The following is a 22,645-nucleotide window of genomic DNA, read 5'->3' on the forward strand; positions in this document are numbered from 1 at the left end:
TTGTTCTCCTTTGGGCATTTGTAGATTTTGGTTTTGAAGATTTTCCAGTGTTAATGACCTACTGACCCCTTCAAATCATGCTATAGCATTGCTATAATATAACTGGAATGGAATTAGTTTGTAACTGCCAACTGACCACAATTTAAAGAAATAACTAATTGAATAACACATTAAAATAAATAATTTGGGTTCTGCATGAGATTTTCAAGATTTATGATGGGACTCGTGTGAAGTGATGTATTCTTTGCACTGAGTGAATCCCAGCGGAAAATGCAAAGCTGGGGACATTATTTTCAAAGAAAATGTTTGCCAGGATTTCTATTCACTTACGTATGTCTATTCAGTCTTGATGTAGAAGTCATTTCAATGTTTATGAATTTCTGCTAATTAGATTAATTAACTTAATTTAGTGGCTGTATAAAATGAAATCAGTAAGCAGTAAAAGGATCTTGAAAGACCACTTTCTAGAGATGACAGAAAATGCAATCATTTCCAAATAGGGAAACAATGTAAGCTTTTATTAAAGACAATGTAATTGTTGTGATCTCATTCTTACCATAATATATACATATTTTATTTTGATGTCATCTTAAAGTCTGTACAACAATAAAGAGGCAAGATTGACTTGACCTTCTGCAACAGCTCTGATAGTATTGACTTAGCTAACTACTAAGTATGTGCTTAAAATTTATTTTAAAATATGCCTAAGTGCATGGCTCAATCAGAGCCTAATTGTACTTTGAATAAAAAATAAAGAAATTGGAGGAAAAGAAAGAGAAAAAGAAAAATATGGTGAAGGGGATGAAAGGCCTCCCTTACACAACAGGATCATTCACACTGCAAGTATGATAATATGTTGTGGGTTTTTTTTTGTTTTGTTTTTGTTTTTGTTTTTTTCTTTAAGGCTTATGGCATTAAAAAAGGGATATAGAATAAAAACATATAACCAAGCATGTCCCATACCTTGCCTGAATAATTTGCAACAATTTCAGCTTCATCCTTTTACTCTTCAGGGTCTCTACCCTAATACATTCATTCACTGGCCTTTTTCACTGTTATCATACAATGGTTAGAGTATAATTCTGATGGCTACTGCTCAGGAAAAAATAAATAAATAAATAAATTAAAAGTGATAAACAGAGTTTCTGTGAAATGCTTATGGTTACTTGAAAAATAAATATTGGCTTCACCATTTGCTTGGTTTTCTGAATGCAAAATTTAGTTTAAAAAATGCCAAAATGAGTTATGTGGCACTAAGACCTCCATAGAAAAATATAAACAGACTGTTAAAACATATTTCAACTCCCTTGGTGTTATTTGTGGCTTATAAACAGTCACATATGAGTGAAAGTTTCACTGACTGTCACCCATTTATGATCCAAGTTCTTCACTGGTGCCACACTGACCAGGCGAACAGAGATCGGCATGTCTTGCATGTTAGCTTTTTTTTTTTCCCACTAATAACCAAGGTCATGACCTTGTAAGAGCTGTGATTCAGAGTAACAACTTCTCTGCTTAAAATGGAATTTAGATAGGTATTAAAAGTACTTAAGTAAAGGCTCTACTTTAGTACAACCAAATTACAATACTAATTCTTGTATTATACCAAATTACAAACCAAATACAAAAAAATGGAACAGAAGTGGTGCATGTTCTCTTGGGTTGTGAGTTGTTGCACTGATTTAACACTGGAAACTCAGCACCCTTTCATATCTGATGAAACAGAAGACTGCAGACTGTTTTCTTTACAGCACTAGGCATTAACTCATCTTTCTTTGTAGTTAGTCTTCAAATGTTATTGTGTACCTCTTTCTTTCATGATAATAAAGAAGGTTTGTTTTAATTTTGCAAACAAACTAATCAATATGAAAAATCAGATATCACAATACTTGTGTGTTCTGATGCTCAAATTTGATCTATTTGTAGGTTTATGTGAATACAGAGCTCTATTTGTATGGTATATGCCACCTTTTTGTGCTCTAACTCACCAATTATATTGCTGCTGTGGAACAAACAATGTGTAATACCACATTTGTTACCATAACTTCAGAGGGAGATAAAGGAAATGCAGGTATGTTTCCAGTTAGTGGGGAAAATTGCACTCTTCAATCCCATCTGCCTCTCCCGCAAGAAAAAAAGCAACCAATGCTCAACATCAACAAAACACATAGAATCCAATAACAAACTCTTCAAGGTTAATGCAGCTATTGACTCTGGAAAACTAGGATGACCTCTTTACCAAATTCTCTCCAAGCCTCACAGGTACACTCAGCTTTTGTCTTATGAAAGATGTGAATTCACATACTGTTTTGCTGATATTTTCTTAAACATATAATGAATCGAGGCAGAAAATGTTCTCAGAATCAGGTTGTAGATACATTTGCCAGTAGAAGTATTAATGATAAAAGAAAAAAAAAAAAACCACAAACAAAAACCAATCAAACCCAGATCTGGTTGGCTGGGCAGCTGGTAACATACTTCAGAGACTTTAACCACAAACATACTAGATTAAATAAGGGTCACTCTTAAGAATTCCAAAATGTTTTTTTGCAGGCAGATGAAAGCATACTCTGTTGGGTCCAAGAGCAGACATGAGCTCATTCTGCCCACACACCATTCTGGTTGGAAGCTTTACTGTTACAATGAGACACTGAGACCATTAAAGGGCAGAATATATTAGCTTGGGCTTGGTGCCACATAGACAGGTCTATCCAAATTCTGTTGAGCACAGAGAGTGGGCAGAGAGAACCAACACACCAATGCAGGCACAGGAAGTGCACCTCCCTGTTACAAACTCTGGCTTCCAGTCTCTACCTTTCTTTGTTTCCTCTTTGAGGAGAATTAAATTCTAAACTTTTTTAAATTCTGGAGATATTGCCACTAATGCTAAACAAATTCTTCAGAATCTTGTCGATGCTGAGGGGTCACTTAGTTCACCTAGGTCAACACTTAGTTTATTCTTACAGAAAACCTGGCCATTCATAGGAATAATACAATTTGTCTAACCAAGATCCTTTAAGGACACATTCATCCACTTTATCTACATTTCAGCCTTGCCTGACCCAACATTTGGAAGTGTCAGTTTCTTCAGTTGTGATTAAAGTTATAGCAAGATCAATGTCCAGGCTAAATACTTTTGAGCTGAACCTGTATTCTGGTTCTTGAAAATGTGCTTCATTTCCTAACATTTAGACAAAAACAGGGAGAATTCTACAATCACTGAATCTGCACTAAAGAGGGAGATATTCTGTAAGCCTAAATTTTACTGGTATATTTTTTCATCCTGCATTTTACTTCTGAATATGTCTCTCACAGGCATTTTGTGAGAATATAGTGTTTGTGCCCTTGAACTCAATTCATTATACTGCAATGGTAAATCATCAGTGTACCAGTTATTAGCAACCAGTAATGGAAGTGCTCACACCGTGGTATCGTATACATCTATAACTTTTGACATGTCCTTACACATCTCTTTTAGACTTTCTGCACAAATTTTCTCTGTGCTAATTGATATTCTGGTGGTCATTATATACTGCATAAAGTTTAACATTTATGGCATTACATAGGACCCACATAAATTTAAAGAATGAAAAAATGACAATGAGCATTCTCAAGTGCCAAATAAGAAAATTACTATTGCATTTAAAATTAATTACTGTGCTATTTATTTATTTATTTATTTATTTTTAGAAATAGAACCTAACAGAAGACATTACATATATCTCTGTGGTGAACAGTCTGAATCGAAATGCCGTACACATTTGAAGATGTCCAGATATCCTATGAAGTACAGCTTTGAAATAAAAAATTCCTTCTGAGGGGCATATATGCTGAAGTATCTCACCTTCACAAGGTCCTTTTATTCAGGGAGTGTTTCGTCTTAAAGCCCAGATTAGGCATGAAATTACTGGTTTCAACAATACACTACTTTCTATACTAACACAAAGGTTGATAGGTTTAAATACCTTGGAAATATTATAACAGAAGTGAATTAAAGAAACAAGTAGATCTTTTTGGTGTTGTTATTTGGTGAGAATTCTTACTATGAGGATTTTCAAGTCCATTGCCTTAAAGATTCAATCAACTTTGCTAAAGTACTTGTTCAATAGTCTTAATGGTGATATGTATGTGAGGACTGCTCTAAAAGTAATGCCTCATTTTATTATGCTGACCCATGATGTCTGAAACAGATGTTGGCGGAACATGGTAGTAGAAATGGAACCTACCCACTAATATTCCACTACATTTTGTTGCCGTGCAACATATGGCAGCAGAGGGGCACTCTGAAAAAATGGTGTCTGACAAGAAAGAGTGGATGAAGCAAAGGTGTGGAACTGAATTCTTCCATGTGGACTAAAGTGCACCTACTGACATTCAAAAGTCCCTTCTGAACATTTCTGGAGACAAAACAGCAGAAGTGAACACAGTGAGGCAGTAGGTGGTACATTTCAGCAGAGGTGACAATGGAACATCCCCACTGGTGCGGATTGTTTTGAGTGCAGCATGCAGGGTCTTGCTCATTGGTGGCGAGAATGAACAGCTAATGGCAATTACTATATTGCAAAATGGTATTTTGTAGCTGAGAATTTACTCTACCAAACACTGCTATTGTGCTCTTTCAATCTGTTGTACTTTCCATGGCAATAAATAGGAGGCATCATTTTGGAGTGATCTGCACACCTACTCATCCTCTGAACACTGAATTCTTTCCTGAACAGTATTAGAGCCTCAGTGAAGAGCCTGTTCCTCTGCAGCACAGACTGTCCTTCTCTTTTGGGAAACAATAATTGTTCTCTGAATTTCCTCTGGAAAATGAAGGCTTTAATCCCGGCTCCTTCATTTCTTTTCTGAGTATGACAGGACATCATCTCCTACTTTCAGGCTACAAGCTATGAATCATCAGTGGATATAAATGGATGCCTTACTATTTTCAGAATTTCCTAATAGCTTACTCTAGGCAGCTCTCTGCTATACATGTTGCCTGATTTGGCTTCCAGTCTAAAGAGCTTATCTTTCCCCAAGCATGTACAGAGATTCGAGCATCCTAGTTAGGGTCCTGCAATCTGTTCCTAGAGTCCAACAGCTTTAATGTTAACACTGGAAAGCTTTATGTTGCCCACCTGTAAGAAACCACATTTGATTTGTTTATTAACACTTAAATTCTATAAATCCAGGATGATGTTTAAGTCCAATAAATTGTTACAAAGGAGTTTTTTTTCTTGCCTTAAGTAAGTTTGAACTGATGTGTTATTTTATTGTAGATAAGCTTTAAGGGAAAATATGATACTTTTGTTCTTACTCATGTATTTTCCTTTGAAAAAAAAAAAAAAAAATTGAATGTAGAAGCCTGGAGAAAGAGATAATGACATGCCAACTGTGTTCCACAGCGATAACTCTGGTGGAACATGTCAGAAAACAAGCTTCTGTGCTTGAATACCCTGAAAAACCATAGAAAAGCTTCTAAAAATATAAAAGCACAAACAAACTTGATTACTTAAAGCTTCTTATCAAGAGCCTAACAAAACCCCCCTGAAGATGTATTCAGTTTTGGTGAAGAAAATATATCAGTCGAAGGCAGTTGGAAATTAACCAGCTGAAATAAAAGGGGGATACAGAAAAGCAAGACAAAAGATAACAACAACTTGGAAGTGGCTTTAAAGATCTAATAGTGAAAATAGACTACAGATAGATAAATGGATACACAGAAATGGTGAGATCTTTGTTATACTAGGTATTCTTTTAATAACTCATACTGAAAACTTTGCTTTTGTCCTGGAAGAGGGCTTATTGTAGAACCTATAGTTCACACCTTGCAAAGCAAGTCCAATAATACATTCCTAAAGCCTCCAGGGAATAACTTCTCAGAGCTTTTGGGGCACTTTTTCTGTCTTTCACACATATTCTAGATATTATTTCATTATAGATTTCTAGAGTCAACTGTGACAAAAATAAGAAATGAAATGAAAGAATAGGCTCTTTACATTGCGTGCTTTTATGCCTTAAAAAATGCTACTATTAAAAATACAGACTTGTATACAGAATTGCATAAGATTGCAAATGTAATTACATTTCTGAATGAATATTGTATTATTTCTAGACTGAAACCGTGAATTTTCAGTTGGCTTTCCTTTAAATAAAGAGATTGTCGGCTGATGTGCAAATAAAATTGATCGATTGATTTTGAAACATAAGGAGTACAAAAGTAAATTATTGTAAACAAGTGCATATTAGAAGCTCTCCATTAAAAGGGCTTGAAGGTTAATACCAGCATTCATTTTACATGGGACTGTTTAAGATTAAAAAGAGTTCACAAAGAAATCTGCAAATAATTAACTCCATCAGATTAAAATAATAAATATTCTGCCAATGAAATTATTTTTCCCATGACACCTTTAATGCACCACATTACTCGACATAAATTCAATTCATTTTATTATTTATTTTTAGTTTCTCACTTTTAAGTTATAATCTAGAGAAAATTAGACATCACTGCTTTTCTATCATGTGAACATTAACTATATTAGTGCAAGACCTCATTGGTAGTTCTACAAGTTGCAGCTCTTGGGAAATCAGGTATCTACATATGGACAGATGTAGTAGCTTGGCATTAAAGAATCATTGAACTATAGCAGTAGAAAGGGACCTCTATAGTCCACATAGTTCAAGCTTCTGCTACAGCATGTTTCCTATAGTACGTCACACAAGCAAGTGTCCATATGGGTCTTAATACCTACAGAGGAGGAGACTCCACAATCTTCTGGGCAGCATGTTCCAGTGCTCTGTCACTCTGTGTACAATTAATGGGGAGGAATAATTGCATGCATCCGTACAGGCTGGGGGATGGGCTGCTGGAGAGGAGCTCTGCAGAGAGGGACCTGGGTGTCCTGGTGGATGACAGGTTGGCCATGAGCCAGCAGTGTGCCCTTGTGGCCAAAAAGGCCAATGGCTTACTGGGGTGCATTAAAAAGAGCGTGGCCAGCAGGTCAAAGGAGGTGATCCTCCCCCTCTGCTCTGCCCTGGTGAGGCCTCATCTGGAGTACTGCGTCCAGTTCTGGGCTCCCCAGTACAAAAAAGACAGGGATCTCTTGGAAAGAGTCCAGCGGAGGGCCACAAAAATGGTGAAGGGCCTGGAGCATCTCCCCTATGAAGAAAGGCTGAGTGAATACTGGGTCTGTTTAGCCTTGAGAAAAGATGACTGAGAGGGGACCTGGTCCAGGTTTATAAATATCAGAGGTGTGGGGGCCATAGTGGTGAGGCCAGTCTCTTTTCAGTGGTACATGGAGACAGGACAAGGAGAAACGGACATAAGCTGCAGCATAGGAAGCTTTGCACAAATGTGCGTAAGAACTTCTTTACGGTGAGGGTGACAGAGCACTGGAACAGGCTGCCCAGGGAGGTGGTGGAGTCCCCTTCTCTGGAGAAATTCAAGTCTCACCTGGACACCTACCTGTGCTACCTGCTGTAGGGAACCTGCTTTGGCAGGGGGATTGGTCTTGATGATCTCTGGAGCTCCCTTCCAACCCCTCAACCCCTACAATTCTGTGATTCTGTGCACAGAGGTTAGGCTAAGTAGGATTACTGCAGTGGGAAGATAATAAATGAAAAATGCTAACTAATGATATAGGCTCACAATAAATTCCATGAGGAGTGATCTCCAGAAAGAGATCCTTCCTCAGTGGCAGTCAACACTTAAATGGGATCTAGGTGAGATGGAGCCAAGCTCCACCCCTTCTGGTAGCACAGGTGAATTGCCTTCACCTGTGTTCCCACGGTAGACTTATTGCTTGCCTCAGGTGGTCAATCAGGGGTCCAGGCTGTGATCAACAGTTCCTATATACTCTACAGTGAAGAAGTTCTTCCTTGTGTTAGTATGAAACTTTCTGTGTTCCAGTTTCTGGCCATTGCCCCTTGTTCTATGTCTGCATGTTACTGAAGAGCCTGCCCCCATCAACTTTACTTCTGTACTTCAGATATTTATAAGCAGTTATGAGAACCCCACTCAGCCTTCTCTTCTCCAAAGTGAACAGTCCCAGGTCTCTCAGGCTTTCCTCATACAGAAGATGCTCCAGGCCTGTAATCATTTTTGTGACCCTCGACTGGACTCTTTCTAGGTGAATTTTCTCCTTTTGAACTGGGGAGCCCAGAACTGGACACAGTATTTTGTATGTGGTCTCACCAGGTCAGAATAGAAGAGGAAGATCTCCTCCCTCAACCTGCTGGCCATTGAATATCTGTTATGGCAAGATTTGATACAGTGATGTCTGTGCAGCTGCAGTCCATGCTTTTTCTCTTTACTCAAACAGATAAATAAAAAAGAACAGCCCAATTGTTTGGTGAAAAAAATATTGAACTTATCTTCAAATCATGTAATGGATGCATGCCACAGATACCATTCTGTCTGTTAAAATGATTTTTCATGTGTATTTCCTGTGAAGCAGATTTGCAAAATGAATTTCAAGTTTCTAAATAAATGTAAATGACTATGGGTTCAAAATTTTGCACTATGACTATTTTTTGAGTTATTCTATAGATTTCATATTTGGCAAAACAGTGATGGGGTCTGGACACTAAATCTATGATTATTTTCTTGCTTAGCTACCTACAGGTTTCCTCTGTGTCCTCCATCGTCTTCTGGGCCAACTAAGGTTCACTGTGATGCTAAGAACAAGGAAACTAAGCAGATGGATCAGAAAAACGTTCCAGATAAGACTGATTCCCTGTTTTATCTAAACTACTCAAGTGCAACAGAAAGAAAAAGTTACTCATGGCAAAAGCATCACTGAAAATCCCCATTCTGTTTGCAACAAATTTCATCAACTTCTTTCCTCTGAGGAATATTACATCTAAATTTTCTCTGTATAACTGATATTTCCCTGTCTACTTGTCTCCTGTTTATTCCACTGAAAATACATCTATACTATCTTCCATTTTTTACAAGATTTCCTAATCTCTTTCTCATGCTGGTTCCAAACAAAGATTGTTCTCCTTAATTACAAATTATCACCTTAAAACAGCAACTCACTCAAAAAAGTTGGGATGTTCTCTATCCATTCACAGTTCTCACTTATGCTTTCAGCAATCCCAAAATCATGCCAACCTAAGTGGTACTCACTCATCATCTAATCATGTTTCTTCATGAGTAAGAACAAAGACAGTAATTCATTGTAGGAATTGGAAGATTTTCTAAATAGTGGATTGACAAAATACTGTAATACAGTGTCATAGAGAGCCTATTAAACATTTCTAAGGATTCTGAGGTACAAACAATTTGGCTAATTTAAAATGTTATTTCCCCCATTCTTCATCCCATTCCTCACTTCGAAGAGCTATTTCTACATTGTGAGTGGCAAAGACACATGTGCACGAAGCCTGAAATTTTTGCTGTTCATAATCCAACTTCAGTATATCTGCTGTCATTAACTAATACGTAGGATTATGAAGTGTGGAGCCTGGAATCCTAAGACATGATTACTTTTCTGGGTTGATTCTGGAGGGTCTGAGGACACAGCACAAAACATAACCATATGGCTCACAAAAGCAGCAATGTTGACAAGAGTGCACTAGTCTATACAGGAAAATAGTAGAGGCTAGGTGAATTCTGGGTGACTCTTCTAATGAAATTTTTATATTTCTGTGATACGTCCTTTGACTTTCTAAAAAACATTGCACTAAACATGGGCTTGTAAGACCTGACTCTTTTTACTGTATGGAGATTTTACTTGACATAGTGCAAGACTTGCAAAAAGTTGGTCAAAGAGTATTTTCATTGAACTTAAACACAGCTTTCTGTTCAATCTTCTCATGTAAATAAGAAATCTAAGGAAATTACAAAGGAAATTAATCACTTCAAAACTTCCAGGCTATCGAAACCTTCAAGGGAGGCGCAACACTGTTTTTCCTGTTTCCATTACTTATCATTATACATTTATTATTTCACTACACAAATTTTCATCTCTACTTTCTTCATTGCAGTCATCATCTGGGATAAATACATTTGATTCTACATTCCCAGAAACCTTTTTGGAACTGCCTCATTTTGAAAGAGAAACAAGAATATTTTTAATGTACATATGTTCAGCATTACTCTTTTTAATCACAGATTCTTTAAGCTAATAAAAAGTAGTAAAGAGAATACAAACAACCTAGAGAAAAAACAGAACTCTTGTGAAATCACCAATTGGGAGTTATCCAGAGTGAATCAAGCTCTGCATAATTTTGGGGTTGGATTTTGGAAAAATAGCATGAAAATGAGTTTCCGTATTTTCATAGAAGCATCTTATCACTTTGTGGTATTTGCATCCTTTAACTTACTATACTCATTTGCTAGACCTGGATCTTTTATAATTTTTTCCTGTCTTCCAAATGTACAAGGTACTACCATAGCATAAATGCTCAATTTCTTGAGCTTTCCCTATCATTTCAATATCATTCCTCTATTTATCTACTATCCAGATCACCTCAGAAGTTTCTTTCTTTATTGTCCGACACTTCTTAGTTAACTTGTGTTTCTTGAAACCAATGTAAAGTATGGATAACCTACAATCCCTTAGTTGTCCAAACAGCGCTGAAGAAGAATTTACTGCTGGCCACAAGCAGAAAATTCTAATGGCTACCAAAATTAAAGAATATCTAATTCGTATATTTATATATGAAATTTATTTATTTATTTATTTATTTATTTATTATATTTATTAAATATTTTTATTTATTTATTTATTTATTTATATAATTCGTGAGATGACTTCAAACAAACAGTAAGTGAAGTTCTGAAAAAGGTATGCTGCTCTGTGCTTGAGGTATTGAAAGCAAATATGGCAAATGCCTGACAGCTGACAACTGTGAACAAAAGGAAAAGCAGAAGTTTGAGAACAGTGCTTTTCAACTTCAGAGGGCTCATTTAAATAGCAGTTCCTTAGATAAAGGACAAACAGCATTCTCTGAGGAGTGGCCAGCTGCCTAAGGCTCAATAATCAGGCTTTTATTTGGTCTGCCTTCTGGAGTTGCTTCTATCGCAGATAGTGATGCTGGCAAGCAAAATAAAGAGTTGCCGTGTCACAGGATGCATTTTTATAATAATTTCTAGAAAAGTCCATCATACACTTTGTTCACAAAATGTTTGCTATACGTATGTGTGTCTGCGCAAGGCACCAATACATTTGTCAAGTGTTAAAAAACAATTTAGATTATCACATGGCTTACAATTCATTAGTTCTGGAACTTCCTTATTTTCTTTAAATATTCAGATATGTTTGAGTAAAAGTAACTGAGTAATTCATCTGAAACAGCAAGGTCCAACAGAGATGATAGAGCTTTTTTAGCTCTCTGTTTATTCCAGAATAATGTTAATGAAACCAATTCTCCATTTCCCAGACAGATTGTATTGAGCAAATTCTGGTGTTCAGTTGAAATATGAAGGAGAGCAAGAACCAGAAATGCAGTCAGTGTTCTCAGTTGAAATTCCTACAGGTGTTTGTGGAAATGTGACTTGAACATGAGTAGCAAAATTCAGTCATGTTACCCAATCTTACACTTTTTAAGGCCTGCACACCCTTTCTGATTTAATATCTACAGTTTTGAAACATTTTGTTTTTCATATTCACTAGAAATATTTTAATAGATCATCTTCTACAGTTGAGGAAGTACATTTTATATAGCCAAAAAAATCACCTTTTCTTCTAATGAAGCGATTTTCCTTTCCAAAATACTTCCCTGTTGCCATACACATCTGTAGATCTAGATTCATTCAGGATGATTTTTCTAGGGTTCCTCTACTGTCCATCAAAATGTTAAACTTAATCTATTTAAGAAATCTCCAGGTGTCACTTTCATGACCCAAGCATTTTAAGGGCCCTTTGTTTGAGACAAAGTTTAATACAGCCAACAAAAGACATGTGAAGAAAGGTTACATCTTGGGCTAGGGCTTTGATAATAAATGCTACGCTACCACTTGTATCTGTAAGGCTAGATTTCCTTTCCTCCCCCAAAAATATTGTCTTGTTTGTGGCACAGACTGCCAAGTCCCTGCTCTGTGGAATCCGCCATATGGAAATAATACTATTTTGATCAGGCTAAATCTGTTCAAAGAAAGGGACAATTAAATATATGCAGGTTCTTTCTTAAACTCATGTCTGGTCTTGGTTGTTCACACCTGAAGCAGCTTTGGGTCACAGCACCCAGCAGAGTTCCCAGGCTGACAGAGGGACAAATAGCACTGCCCTACCCCAAAAATCCTCGCCTTTCCCCTGCTTTGGGCACTTCATATGGTTTTAAGACAAGCAGAAATCCCCAAAGTGTTTCCAGGTTTGCCTGCTATATTACCAAAAAGACAGTCTAGAATTTTAAAACAAGACAAGAAATTTTCTCACTATTTTTCCGGGAATTATCTACGTGTATCCTTAAAATCCTTACTACAAGCTTTAACAGAAGTTAAATTTGCAACATTCTTCCTATTCCTCAATGGTCTGCATTGTTGCTGTTCAGTGCAGAATAAATGCAAGCAAAAATGACAGTAATTCTGTCAGCAAATTCTGTCATTTTAATTCACATCCTGAGTAATATTCCTGGCACCTTTAATTTTCATCATATTTTTTAGATGTACGTGTAACTGTACGTTGATTTTTTTCCTCATTTGACAAGTATTTCTCCTATCTTTTCTGCTGCTTGAACATCTTCAAATGCATAAGTTCCACATAATAGACATTTACACTTTTGGTTTTAGATTTTGTAGAAGTTCTTCTATCCTTTAAGAGATTTTCTTTATTCATTTCACTCTTTGCCTTAGAGTGACTCAGAGTGAGTGTTCCACCTCCACCTTTGTGAATCAATGTTTTATCTACACACAGTAATATACAGCATTCTGATTTTATTCTTCACTTACTCTAAATTTTAGTTTGGAAATATCAATATTCTAACAGTACTTTTGAGTAACTTTTCCTATCTCCATTGCTTCACTCTTAATATTTCCAAGACAAAAATTTTCAATTTGTAATGTAATCCATGTTTGTTTTTTTTTCCTATTCAATCAGTTTTGAGTTGTGATGCTCTTAGGTATGCAAAAATTTATGCAATTTTAAGCACTTCTTACAAATTGGGCAATTGTTTGTTCACTCTTTATTTCTCAAATGTATTAGTTTTTTTAATAACCTTTCAATGAGAAATTAGATTGCTATGGCATTTTTAGCATCCTTTTGACTCTACATGAAAATCAAAATCATATTATTATCCTTTCTCATAGTTAACAGGGAAACAATGAACAATGTTTATAACTCAGCAGAGGAAAAAGAATTTCAAGAGATTCTTACCTGTAATTTTGCTTTTCATTTCCTATGTGAAATCTGTCATACTGTGAATAAGCCCGGTTTCCTTCCCAGTCCATTAATTCAATTCTTAGAGAATATTGCCTCTGACTTGTAATTGCAAAGATGAATTCATTCCCCAGCCAATGTTCACCTGATGGGCTACCAAAACCCTGGAAAAAAGTTGACAGAAAAATTAGATTTAATTATCATAATTTATAGAATATTTGTACAATAATAAAATCATCATCACTTTTTACCTATACATCTTAATTACTGGTCATGGAGTTTCTGTGTCCTAGTCTTTAAAATTAGTCTGTCAATACTTAACAGGAATGAAAATTTTGAAATTCAACTGATATTTTTGAGGGCAGTGGATACTATCAATTGAAAATCACTTCCCAATTACAAGACATTAATAGTAGGATACTAAATTTCTATAAGGATTGCTCCAAAAGTAATACCTCCTATTTTACTGGCAGATAATATAAGGCGGATGCTGGTAGTATGGCAGTAGAGGGTGATCCTTCCCACCAGTATCTCATTATTTTTTGTCACTGTGTAATAGATGTCAGCTGAGGGACAGTATGACAAATAGGCATCTCACACAGGAATGCAGATGAAGCAAAAGTATGAAACTGAATTACTTCATGAGAAAAAATTACACCCACTGACATTCACTGATACGTGCTGAAAGTTTCTGTAAACCAAACAGTGGATGTGATCACAGTGAGGCAGTGGATGGTGTGTTTCAGCAGTGGAACAGCAACAGTGGATCACTTCCACTGGTGCTAGTTTTTAGAAGCATGGCATGCATCATGTTCATCGCTGGCAAAAATGTGCAGCTAATAATGGAGACCATGTTGAAAAACCGTTTTGTAACTGAGAGTTTGCACAATCAAACAGTGTTATTTCTCTTTTTGTATCTTTCATATTTTCCATGGTAATAAATAAGAGGCTTTACTTTCAGAAAAACATATGTATATTCATGAGTGGCAATATTGAACGTAAAGAATTACTGTGATACATTTCATATGATTCTATACCTCATTATCATTAAGACAATTAAACCAAATGAAAATTCTATTGTACGTTATGATTTTTTAAAAATTATTTATTTATTTACATTTATTTAGATTACACACTGAACTGAAATTAGCTGTGGAGGACATTCTGACAGTCTCTCTGCTGTGACTGTGCGCTATAACTGGTGTCAGACCTTCGGTTTAAAATCCATTTCTGCATATAGCATATGTAGGACAAGACCCAGCCCATGAGTGATCCCCAGTTAAACTATTTGTTTTCCCCACTCTTGATCTACACAAGAGTCATATTGCCTAAGATTTTGTCTACTATAAATTTCATTTTTTTTTACCAGGCTGAGGTGGCATAAGATATCTATGTGTGTTATGTTACTTTGAAATCTTTAATTTAAGGAGATCGAATATTTTTATAGATTAGCCAAAGCACAGCAGAGGATAATGTAGTTAAAAGTACCTAACTCTCCTTACATTTCATATATTCAGATGATCTCATTTCCAAGCTATACAATTCTCTAACATGAAAAAATGAAAGAGAAAACATAACCAATGTTCAAACTGCACTCCTAATCACATATACTTTTTGTGCATCCTCTAGGTTTTAAACTTATTTATGTTTAATTAATATTTTACCATAATTAAAAGCCTTATTTAGCACAAAAAAAAGATACTATATATTAAATTTATTCTTCTTTACAAACTGTTATTTTATATCTGAGAACTACTGGCTTCAAACAGTAGATACTATTTGAAATTGTAATCTATTTTTGCGAAGAACTATTTCAAGGTTACTAGTTCATGCTTTTTCATATTTCTAGTGTTAGTAAAAGTGGAAGCTGGAAAAGTGCTGATTTGCTTATACTGATATGCCAGGAATGTTTTTAGAAGCCCCTTGTGAAAATTTCCTGATTAAATTACATGAATGACAAAATGATATTCTTGCTTTGATACAAATTCACCTTCTGGTACTAAATTGTGTCTGCCAGACATAATGAAAGAAATGACAGAAGTTAACAATAAAATATCTCTAGACTAGACTGCAATGAATGTCAAATATTTTCCTTTACTGTTCACTATGGTAAGTGACTTTCTCTCTGCAGTGCCCATCATAGTATTAACAGATGATATTCTGTATGGCTACCCTTTAGCTCAGAGGGCATGAAGTGATACTCATGTATCCCACAAAGTGTTTAGTCTGCAAGAACTGAGATTCAGCCTATGGTGAGTCTCAGAGAGGACTTAGACTTCAGTATAGAAGCATACTGTTACTCCACACTTCTTTTCCTGCACATTACTTCACTATATCTTCCTTCTAAAGGGATGATTTTCCATTTTAGTCCCTATGAATCCTGTTTGTTGTGAATCCTATTCTGTTGATATCTTGCTTTGAACAGAACAATCTGTCAGTTTGAGCTCTGCTCCTCACGCTTTCCCATGATGATGGTTCTGTGTCTCTCACCTACTGCTTTGATTCTGTTTGCATGCATATTTTAATTTGTACATACTTTCTAAAATGTAATGGCCTATTCCTTATCTACATAAACCGTGACTGAAGCTGAGTGGTTTCCTACATTTCATATCTGTTCTTTTGATCCTTTCCATCACCTCACCTTATCTCTCTGCCCTATGGCTCTCATACATAGCCACTCCTGCTGCAACAATGTTGGCAGTGACCTACTGGAGCAACCTCAGCCAGTCTCTGACATTCTCTTTTGCCCATGGTTATTGCTGCTTGTCTGAAAGGAAGGGAAAACATACTCTGCAGGGCTATTCAGCAGGTAGTTTTTCTCCCTAAAATCCAGACGTGATAAGTTCTTTTATCACTGGAGCTTAGGTGTCTATATACCAGTCAAAATATGTGACATTGATATCTATGTAGCTTCTTATTCTAGAAAATATATATTATTATTTTTAACAGCCTTCTTCCTTTAAAAGAAGATTTTTGTCAAATTCTCCCATTTTCTCACTGCTGGCAAGCAGTAGGGGCTCTCCTTTGAACTGTGGCTCTACTGAATTATATTTGTCTTATCTTATTTAAATTACAGCTTATTCAGGATATAGTACATGTGGCTTTTTAACATTGTGTTCCCATATGTGTTCTATATAAACTCCAGACACCATACATAATTATTCTGAAAATAATAATTTTTCTTCTTCGCATTTGCACTTCCTTCTCCCTTTTCACATGTTATTACGCTAAGATGAAAATCTGTTGCTAAGTGGTTTGCTCTCCTGACCACAGGAAATGAATTTGAAGCAAAAGGAACAGAAGGAATATAAAAATGAAAAAAAAAATGTTATGGGGAAAGTCTGCATTAGCAACATTCAAAAGAGCTACTTTATTGAAAATCAGATTAGAAATGAGTAGGCTAAAAATGATTTGTGTTTCATATGTACTGCTGAATTTCTCAACTAATTTTTTTTTAAATTGGTCAACAGCATTCTCAAAACCAATTTCCATTTACAATTAAAAGCTTTTTTGTTACTATATACTCAAATAAATCTCTTGACATGCCCTAATTAGAAAAAAAATATGTATTTTTTTATTATCATCTCTATCGTGAGACAACCCTTTTAAATTAGACTGCTTCTATGAAATAAAAACAAAGTAGTAAGCAGAATACAAAAAATACCTCTGAAGAAATGAATACTCCTTAGGATGGGTACTGTATTTTATTAAGCACTTATTATGATTGGAAACCAAACAAATAAACAGGTAATCAGAGCTTTATTAGATCTAAATCAGACACTAGTCTGATTTTGTGTAAATTAACTTTTAGTTTGCATTCCTACCCTGACACTGGTAGAGAAAATGATAGCAAAGAAAGATCATACAAGGCTGTTTTGATTATACCTCAGTGCCTTCAAGCACAGTTCTGAATTTTATCTTCAAATGCAAAATATTTTTTTCTTGAGCCAGAAGACTTATGGAAACAAGCTTGTGCACTCGTGATGCACACCTGTATGCTATTTTTATGAATTGCCTGGAACAGTTTTGAGAATGGGATCTACATCTCACAAACATGAAGTTCAACAAAGTTTCAGCAGAACTGCTGCTTGGAGTGGGCAGGCCCAGGGAGATGCAGCAGCTTTCCAGCTGCCTATCAGCAGGAGCAAACCAGCCAGCCAAAAGCAGATATTCAGCATATATTGCCTCTGAGGTATCCTTAGACATCTGGGAGAGATTTGATGGAGATTACAAAGGAACTGAAACTATCACCACAGCAAATCTTAGAAAATACTTGGTAGAAATTCAGGGAGATTTTTAGTAATGAGAAGGGACTTCAATAAGAGACAAAATTCTGCAAAAACAAACCTCATTAGGATTGCTAAGTTGATTCAGTAATGAAAGTCAAGCATTTTAGTTAACAGGAAAGTTATACACATTCTGCTGTTTAACTTTGTGCCAAGTGATAAGATGCTTTCAGCTTTGCCTATAAACCATGTTTATCAACTTACATGGGAAAAAGTTGTTTATTTCAGACCCCAAACTGTTATTAAACGTATTTGTTTTCCTTCACCTATTGGCTCTGTCAGCATTCTTGGTTTTTTGTATTCAGATGACTGTAACAAATGCTTCATGTTAAAAGTTTGCACTTAAAAACAATGAAGTACAAGAGGTGTTTCAAGCCATCCTCAGCCATCAAACTAGTAGAAGAAACATCTGTATTTCATGAATGTGTTTGTATTTAATTATAATTCCCTTTGAAACCCAATGGGGTTTCAGTGCTGTTCCAAAATTGCATTTATAGTGACTAAGAGATACAATTTTGTCATTCACTTTTTGTATTTCATCCATTACATATTCCCAAGTACAGGGGTTAATTCCTTAAACTTTAAATTTTACTGCAAAATGCTGTCATATTCCTTTTTCCTTGAAATTTGCATAAGGTTTTGGGATAACTGGTAAACTGGGCACTTCAATTTCCCAAAAACGTGGTTATCATAACAGGAAAAATTCAGAAATTTCCAGAAGTTTTCAGAACTCTCCCACATTTTCCTCATGAGCACTCTTTAGAAATTGAGAAAATGCTTGCATTCCCTAATATATTTTCTCAAAATATAATGCTCAGCATTAGTCACAAGCAGGATACACAAATCTTTGCACTGACTTAGCGTAAATTATTTTCATGTTTCATTTTATTTTTCACAAAATGGAATTATATTTTTGCAGCTGTTGAAAAACTGCATTATGATTGTATTTTGGCCAAGTTTCACCTGAAGTTATGAAAAAAAGATGTTTAATCACAATTAGTGAGTAGTTTTGTTATTAAGGAATAATCTTGTGGTGTTTTGCACTACATTTAGAATGGGTCTTGAAGACATGATAACACAATTTACTTTCAGAGCAATATGTATATGTATATATGAATGAAGTATCATGATACTTCATCATAGGATGAAGTATATATGGACTAGGATGAAGCATATATGTACCAGGATGAAGCAACGAGTTTTCTGGTTCTTTATGCCTACAGCTATATCATAGAACTGTGTATGTTTTGACACAGTGTCCAACTGTTTTATATATACATTATAAAAGAAAAAAAAAAGAATGTGTTGCCCTTTTATATGCATTAACACATAGAATCAAAGACAATAAAAGCATATTTTATAATTACTCTAGATGATTTCCAGGTTCTACTTCACCTCATTTACAGTGGCATAATGTTTAACAAAGACAAAAAGCAGTCATGAGCAGAAAGAAATTTAATTCAATACTAAATTGAAAAATTATCTGAAGAATTTAAGAAGTTGATACTTATTCAAAAATAATAAGTAGGGTGCAAAAGACTTTTATTAGGTTTGGCAAATGCTGTGGGGGTATTCTGCTTAAATCATGTTACTCCAAGTTTATTAAAAAATTATCTCTCTTACTATATTTATTTTGTCTGATAATGCTCATAGGAAGCTTTGACTTCTTATAGACAAAATAAAATTGAAACCAGACACAGTCAATATATTCTATGGGTTCATCTCCTGTCAGACAATTCACTGAAAAAGGCAGATAATAATTCAGTGTTTTACAACAGCAGTGTCTTCCCAGAAGCCATAAAGAATATTCAGCTCATTTTGCCTTAGCTTAGGATGTGGCATGGATTTTGTTTAAGAAGATAATTTCTTAAAAGTTCAGAATAATTTTTCATTTTCATCACATCGGATTACTCACTGTATATTTATTTTAAAATAAACATATGGCCTATAGAAACAGGTTAAACTTTTCTGAAATAACCAATGTGTTAAATAATGCTAACTTAAAAATACATTAAAATAATAATAAATATTCATAGTTATTTTTATTAAATACAAACAAATACTTTGTGCAATGTTTCAAAAATATGTTTGGGTGGAACTCAGAGGCACCTTCTCCAAAGTTTAAATGAAAAGTTACTTTCAAGCTAAATACAGAACTAAGTGTCTGTACAATTATTCCCCACTTGAATTATTTCCCGCAATCTTGTTCAAGTTCTGCAGCCATTCTTGTTCCTTCTAATCCAAATGTATCAGTAGACACAGAAATTATTGTCTTTGTCCTTCCTTAACATACAGAGCAGATTTCCTCATGAGGAAAAATCCCAAAAAGCAGATCCCAGTTTTGAAGTACAAACTTCACTTAAATGGTACCTCTGGACTGGCAGTGAGTCCCATACAGCGCACTTTCCTCCAGTTATCTATATACAATAGGCACTGATTCTTCCTCTTGCCTGGATTTCAATCTCACGTCTTGACTCTTCAACTAAAATTAGGTATTTCCTAACAAGGCAGGCTAGTTGGAGAACCCTTTTCCCAAAGTGCCTGCATTCTAGCAAAAATGGATCCTGGGAATATACAGATACCTAATGTGGCTCTTACTATATGTATTCAAAGGAGATGAGGAAAAGAAAGCTTGATTTTGTATTCTAAGACAAACTGGGAATGTAAGAGAAGTTTATCTTCTGTTATTTTCAAATAAATAAATTGTATAGATTAGAGGTAAATATTTATGTCCTTAAAAAGAAAAAAAGTAATTGTGTTTCACTTTGGGAAAAAAGAAAGAATTTTGGAGGTAGGACTGAATTTTCTTCCACTCTTTCTCTCTCTCTTTCTTTGCTTACAGGTTGCTCTTCTGTCTTTTACTTGGACTTCACTGGGATACTAAAAATTGAATGAGAGTAGATTAACACCAGAGTCAGATAATTATAACACTGATTTGACATGAATTCCTAGGTGAAGGGCTGCTTCAGTGAGTCCCAAATGGAACAGATCAGGAAGACATATATCCGTCAAAAGAAAACTATTCAGTGATGAGAGCATACAACGTTCATTTGGAGGATAGCAGAGCAGGTACCAAAGGATCTCTCTCCCTTATTAAAAAATAAACAAAATCTCTCAAAATATCTGTTGGATTTTGTAAAATATCATGCCCACCTTTTGCTTAGAGAATTTCTTCAATAAGCATTAACAACTATATTCAATACAGCATAGTTAAAATGCAACTGCTCAATACTATGCTAATTTTCTTCATCAAGAAATATTCCAAAAAATGAAGAAGCTTTCTTGTGTGATAGCATCTCCATTGCCTAATCTGGTGATCCAAAGCTCTCTGAAGCAAAAATGATTTTGTTCTTGCTCCCTTAGATCCTGTGGTAGAAATGTACACAGCCTTGGTCAGAACTAAACAGTTTCAAGAGCTAGCCTCTACTGGACAAGCTAAACCTCAGAAGAAGAGGAGAATATGCTGGCTCATTTTGTAGTACTGATGAAAATGTCAATTATTATTACAATTAACTGAGTAGCATTTTCAGTCAGAAGCGATTTTTTAATAAAGTATGGTGACAGGAAGTTCTTTATCAGAGATGAGTGAGTCTCTGTGAAAGCCGTTACTCACAGGATATCTTAATACAAATTCCTGTCACTAAAAATCATTTCCTTATATCCAAATTACTTGGTAAATGCTTGAAAGAAACAAACTACTTCTATGTTATATATTCCACTCACTTGAAGTAATAATTTTTTTTCAGATGAAGACAATTTATAACTCACATCTTTGAAATGTACTATTTGTAAGAAATGTATTTGTGCCTATATGTTATAAAATTATTTGTGTCTTAATCGTGTCTTTTTTATCCCCTTGCATTCCTCTCTCATGAGCTTATCCATGTAACAAATACCACTTGACTTGTCTTGTTTTTTTTTTCAGTGAAGAAGCAGCATGCTTTCTGTCCTTTCTGAGGATGTGTATTCCCTATTTTTTTTCTTTCTTTCTTCCAGGTCCACTCTTGTTCTGAAGAAGTGAAGCCTCAGGGGAGACGTTATAGCTCTCTACATCTACCTGAAAGGAAGCTGTGGCGAGGTGAATGTTGGTATTCTCTCCCAGGTAACTAGTAAGCTAGGTACGAGTAAGGTAGTGGACTCAAGCTGTGCAAAGGGAAGGTCAGGTTGCATATTACGACAAATTTTTTGCTCTGAATGAATCGTCAACATTGGAACAGACTGACAGGGAAGTCACTGTCTCTGGAGATGCTGAAGAAACATGGCGGTGTGGCAGTGAAGGACATGGGCTAGTGGGCACAGTGATGGTTGACTGATGGCTGGAATTGACTATTTTAGTAGTCTTTTCCATCTTTAATGATCCTATTATGATACTGTGATTCTCAAAACCTTCATTTTTCAGGAAGGATCATGCTTGCACTGCAATGTAATTTGTATAGTTCTTCATATTACTGTCAGGGAAAAAATTGAATCTGCTTCCTGCAGAAGTTATAAGATACACTTCCAACTAAACTGATAGATAGACAGATACAAGATAGATAGAAAGATGCATAGATTAGACAGTCTAATTGGAACCAGCAGTTCTTCTCTTCAGATGTGTTTTATTAAGCCAAAGAAGTAAGGAGAACCTGATCTGAAGACTGCTCAGAACAGAAGTCAGATGAAAACTTCACTCAGATGAAAAATTGCTCAGGTAAGCTATTATTTATTTATTTATTTATTTATTTATTTATTTATTTATTTATTTATTTTAAATCCATCCTCTTTCCAGAAGTTAAAACTCTAATTCCCACTTCAAACAAAGAAATGTGAAAAACATCAGAAATCTGCTTTAGGGTGATCCTATCTGCTATTGTTAAAGGAATCATCTGATACTAATCTTTAAATATTTCTGGTAAGATACAAATAGTAACGTGAAAAATCCATTGCAAGACATGAAAGAGAAGATACAGTAAATACTAATAAGAAAAGGACAAGAGACTGAATTCAAAGGACTTCCTCAGAATTTCTTCAAATTTATGTACCTGAATATATAAAACTGATGTGATCTATGAGAGT

At 35.3% G+C, this 22,645-nt stretch overlaps 1 protein-coding gene across 1 annotated transcript in view; it reads right to left on the reverse strand.

Moving 5' to 3' along the window:
• ANGPT1 (angiopoietin 1) overlaps positions 1-22,645 on the reverse strand; it is a 167,060-nt gene that overhangs the window by 26,681 nt on the left and 117,734 nt on the right. The window contains exon 7 of the mRNA XM_042870214.1: positions 13,302-13,468. Coding sequence (XP_042726148.1) covers positions 13,302-13,468 — 167 coding nt within the window. The remainder of the gene's footprint in view (positions 1-13,301; positions 13,469-22,645) is intronic.

Source organism: Lagopus leucura, unplaced genomic scaffold (assembly GCF_019238085.1).
Source record: "Lagopus leucura isolate 7727_CA_CO unplaced genomic scaffold, USGS_WTPT01 Super-Scaffold_100002, whole genome shotgun sequence".
Classification (NCBI taxonomy): Eukaryota; Metazoa; Chordata; class Aves; order Galliformes; family Phasianidae; genus Lagopus; species Lagopus leucura.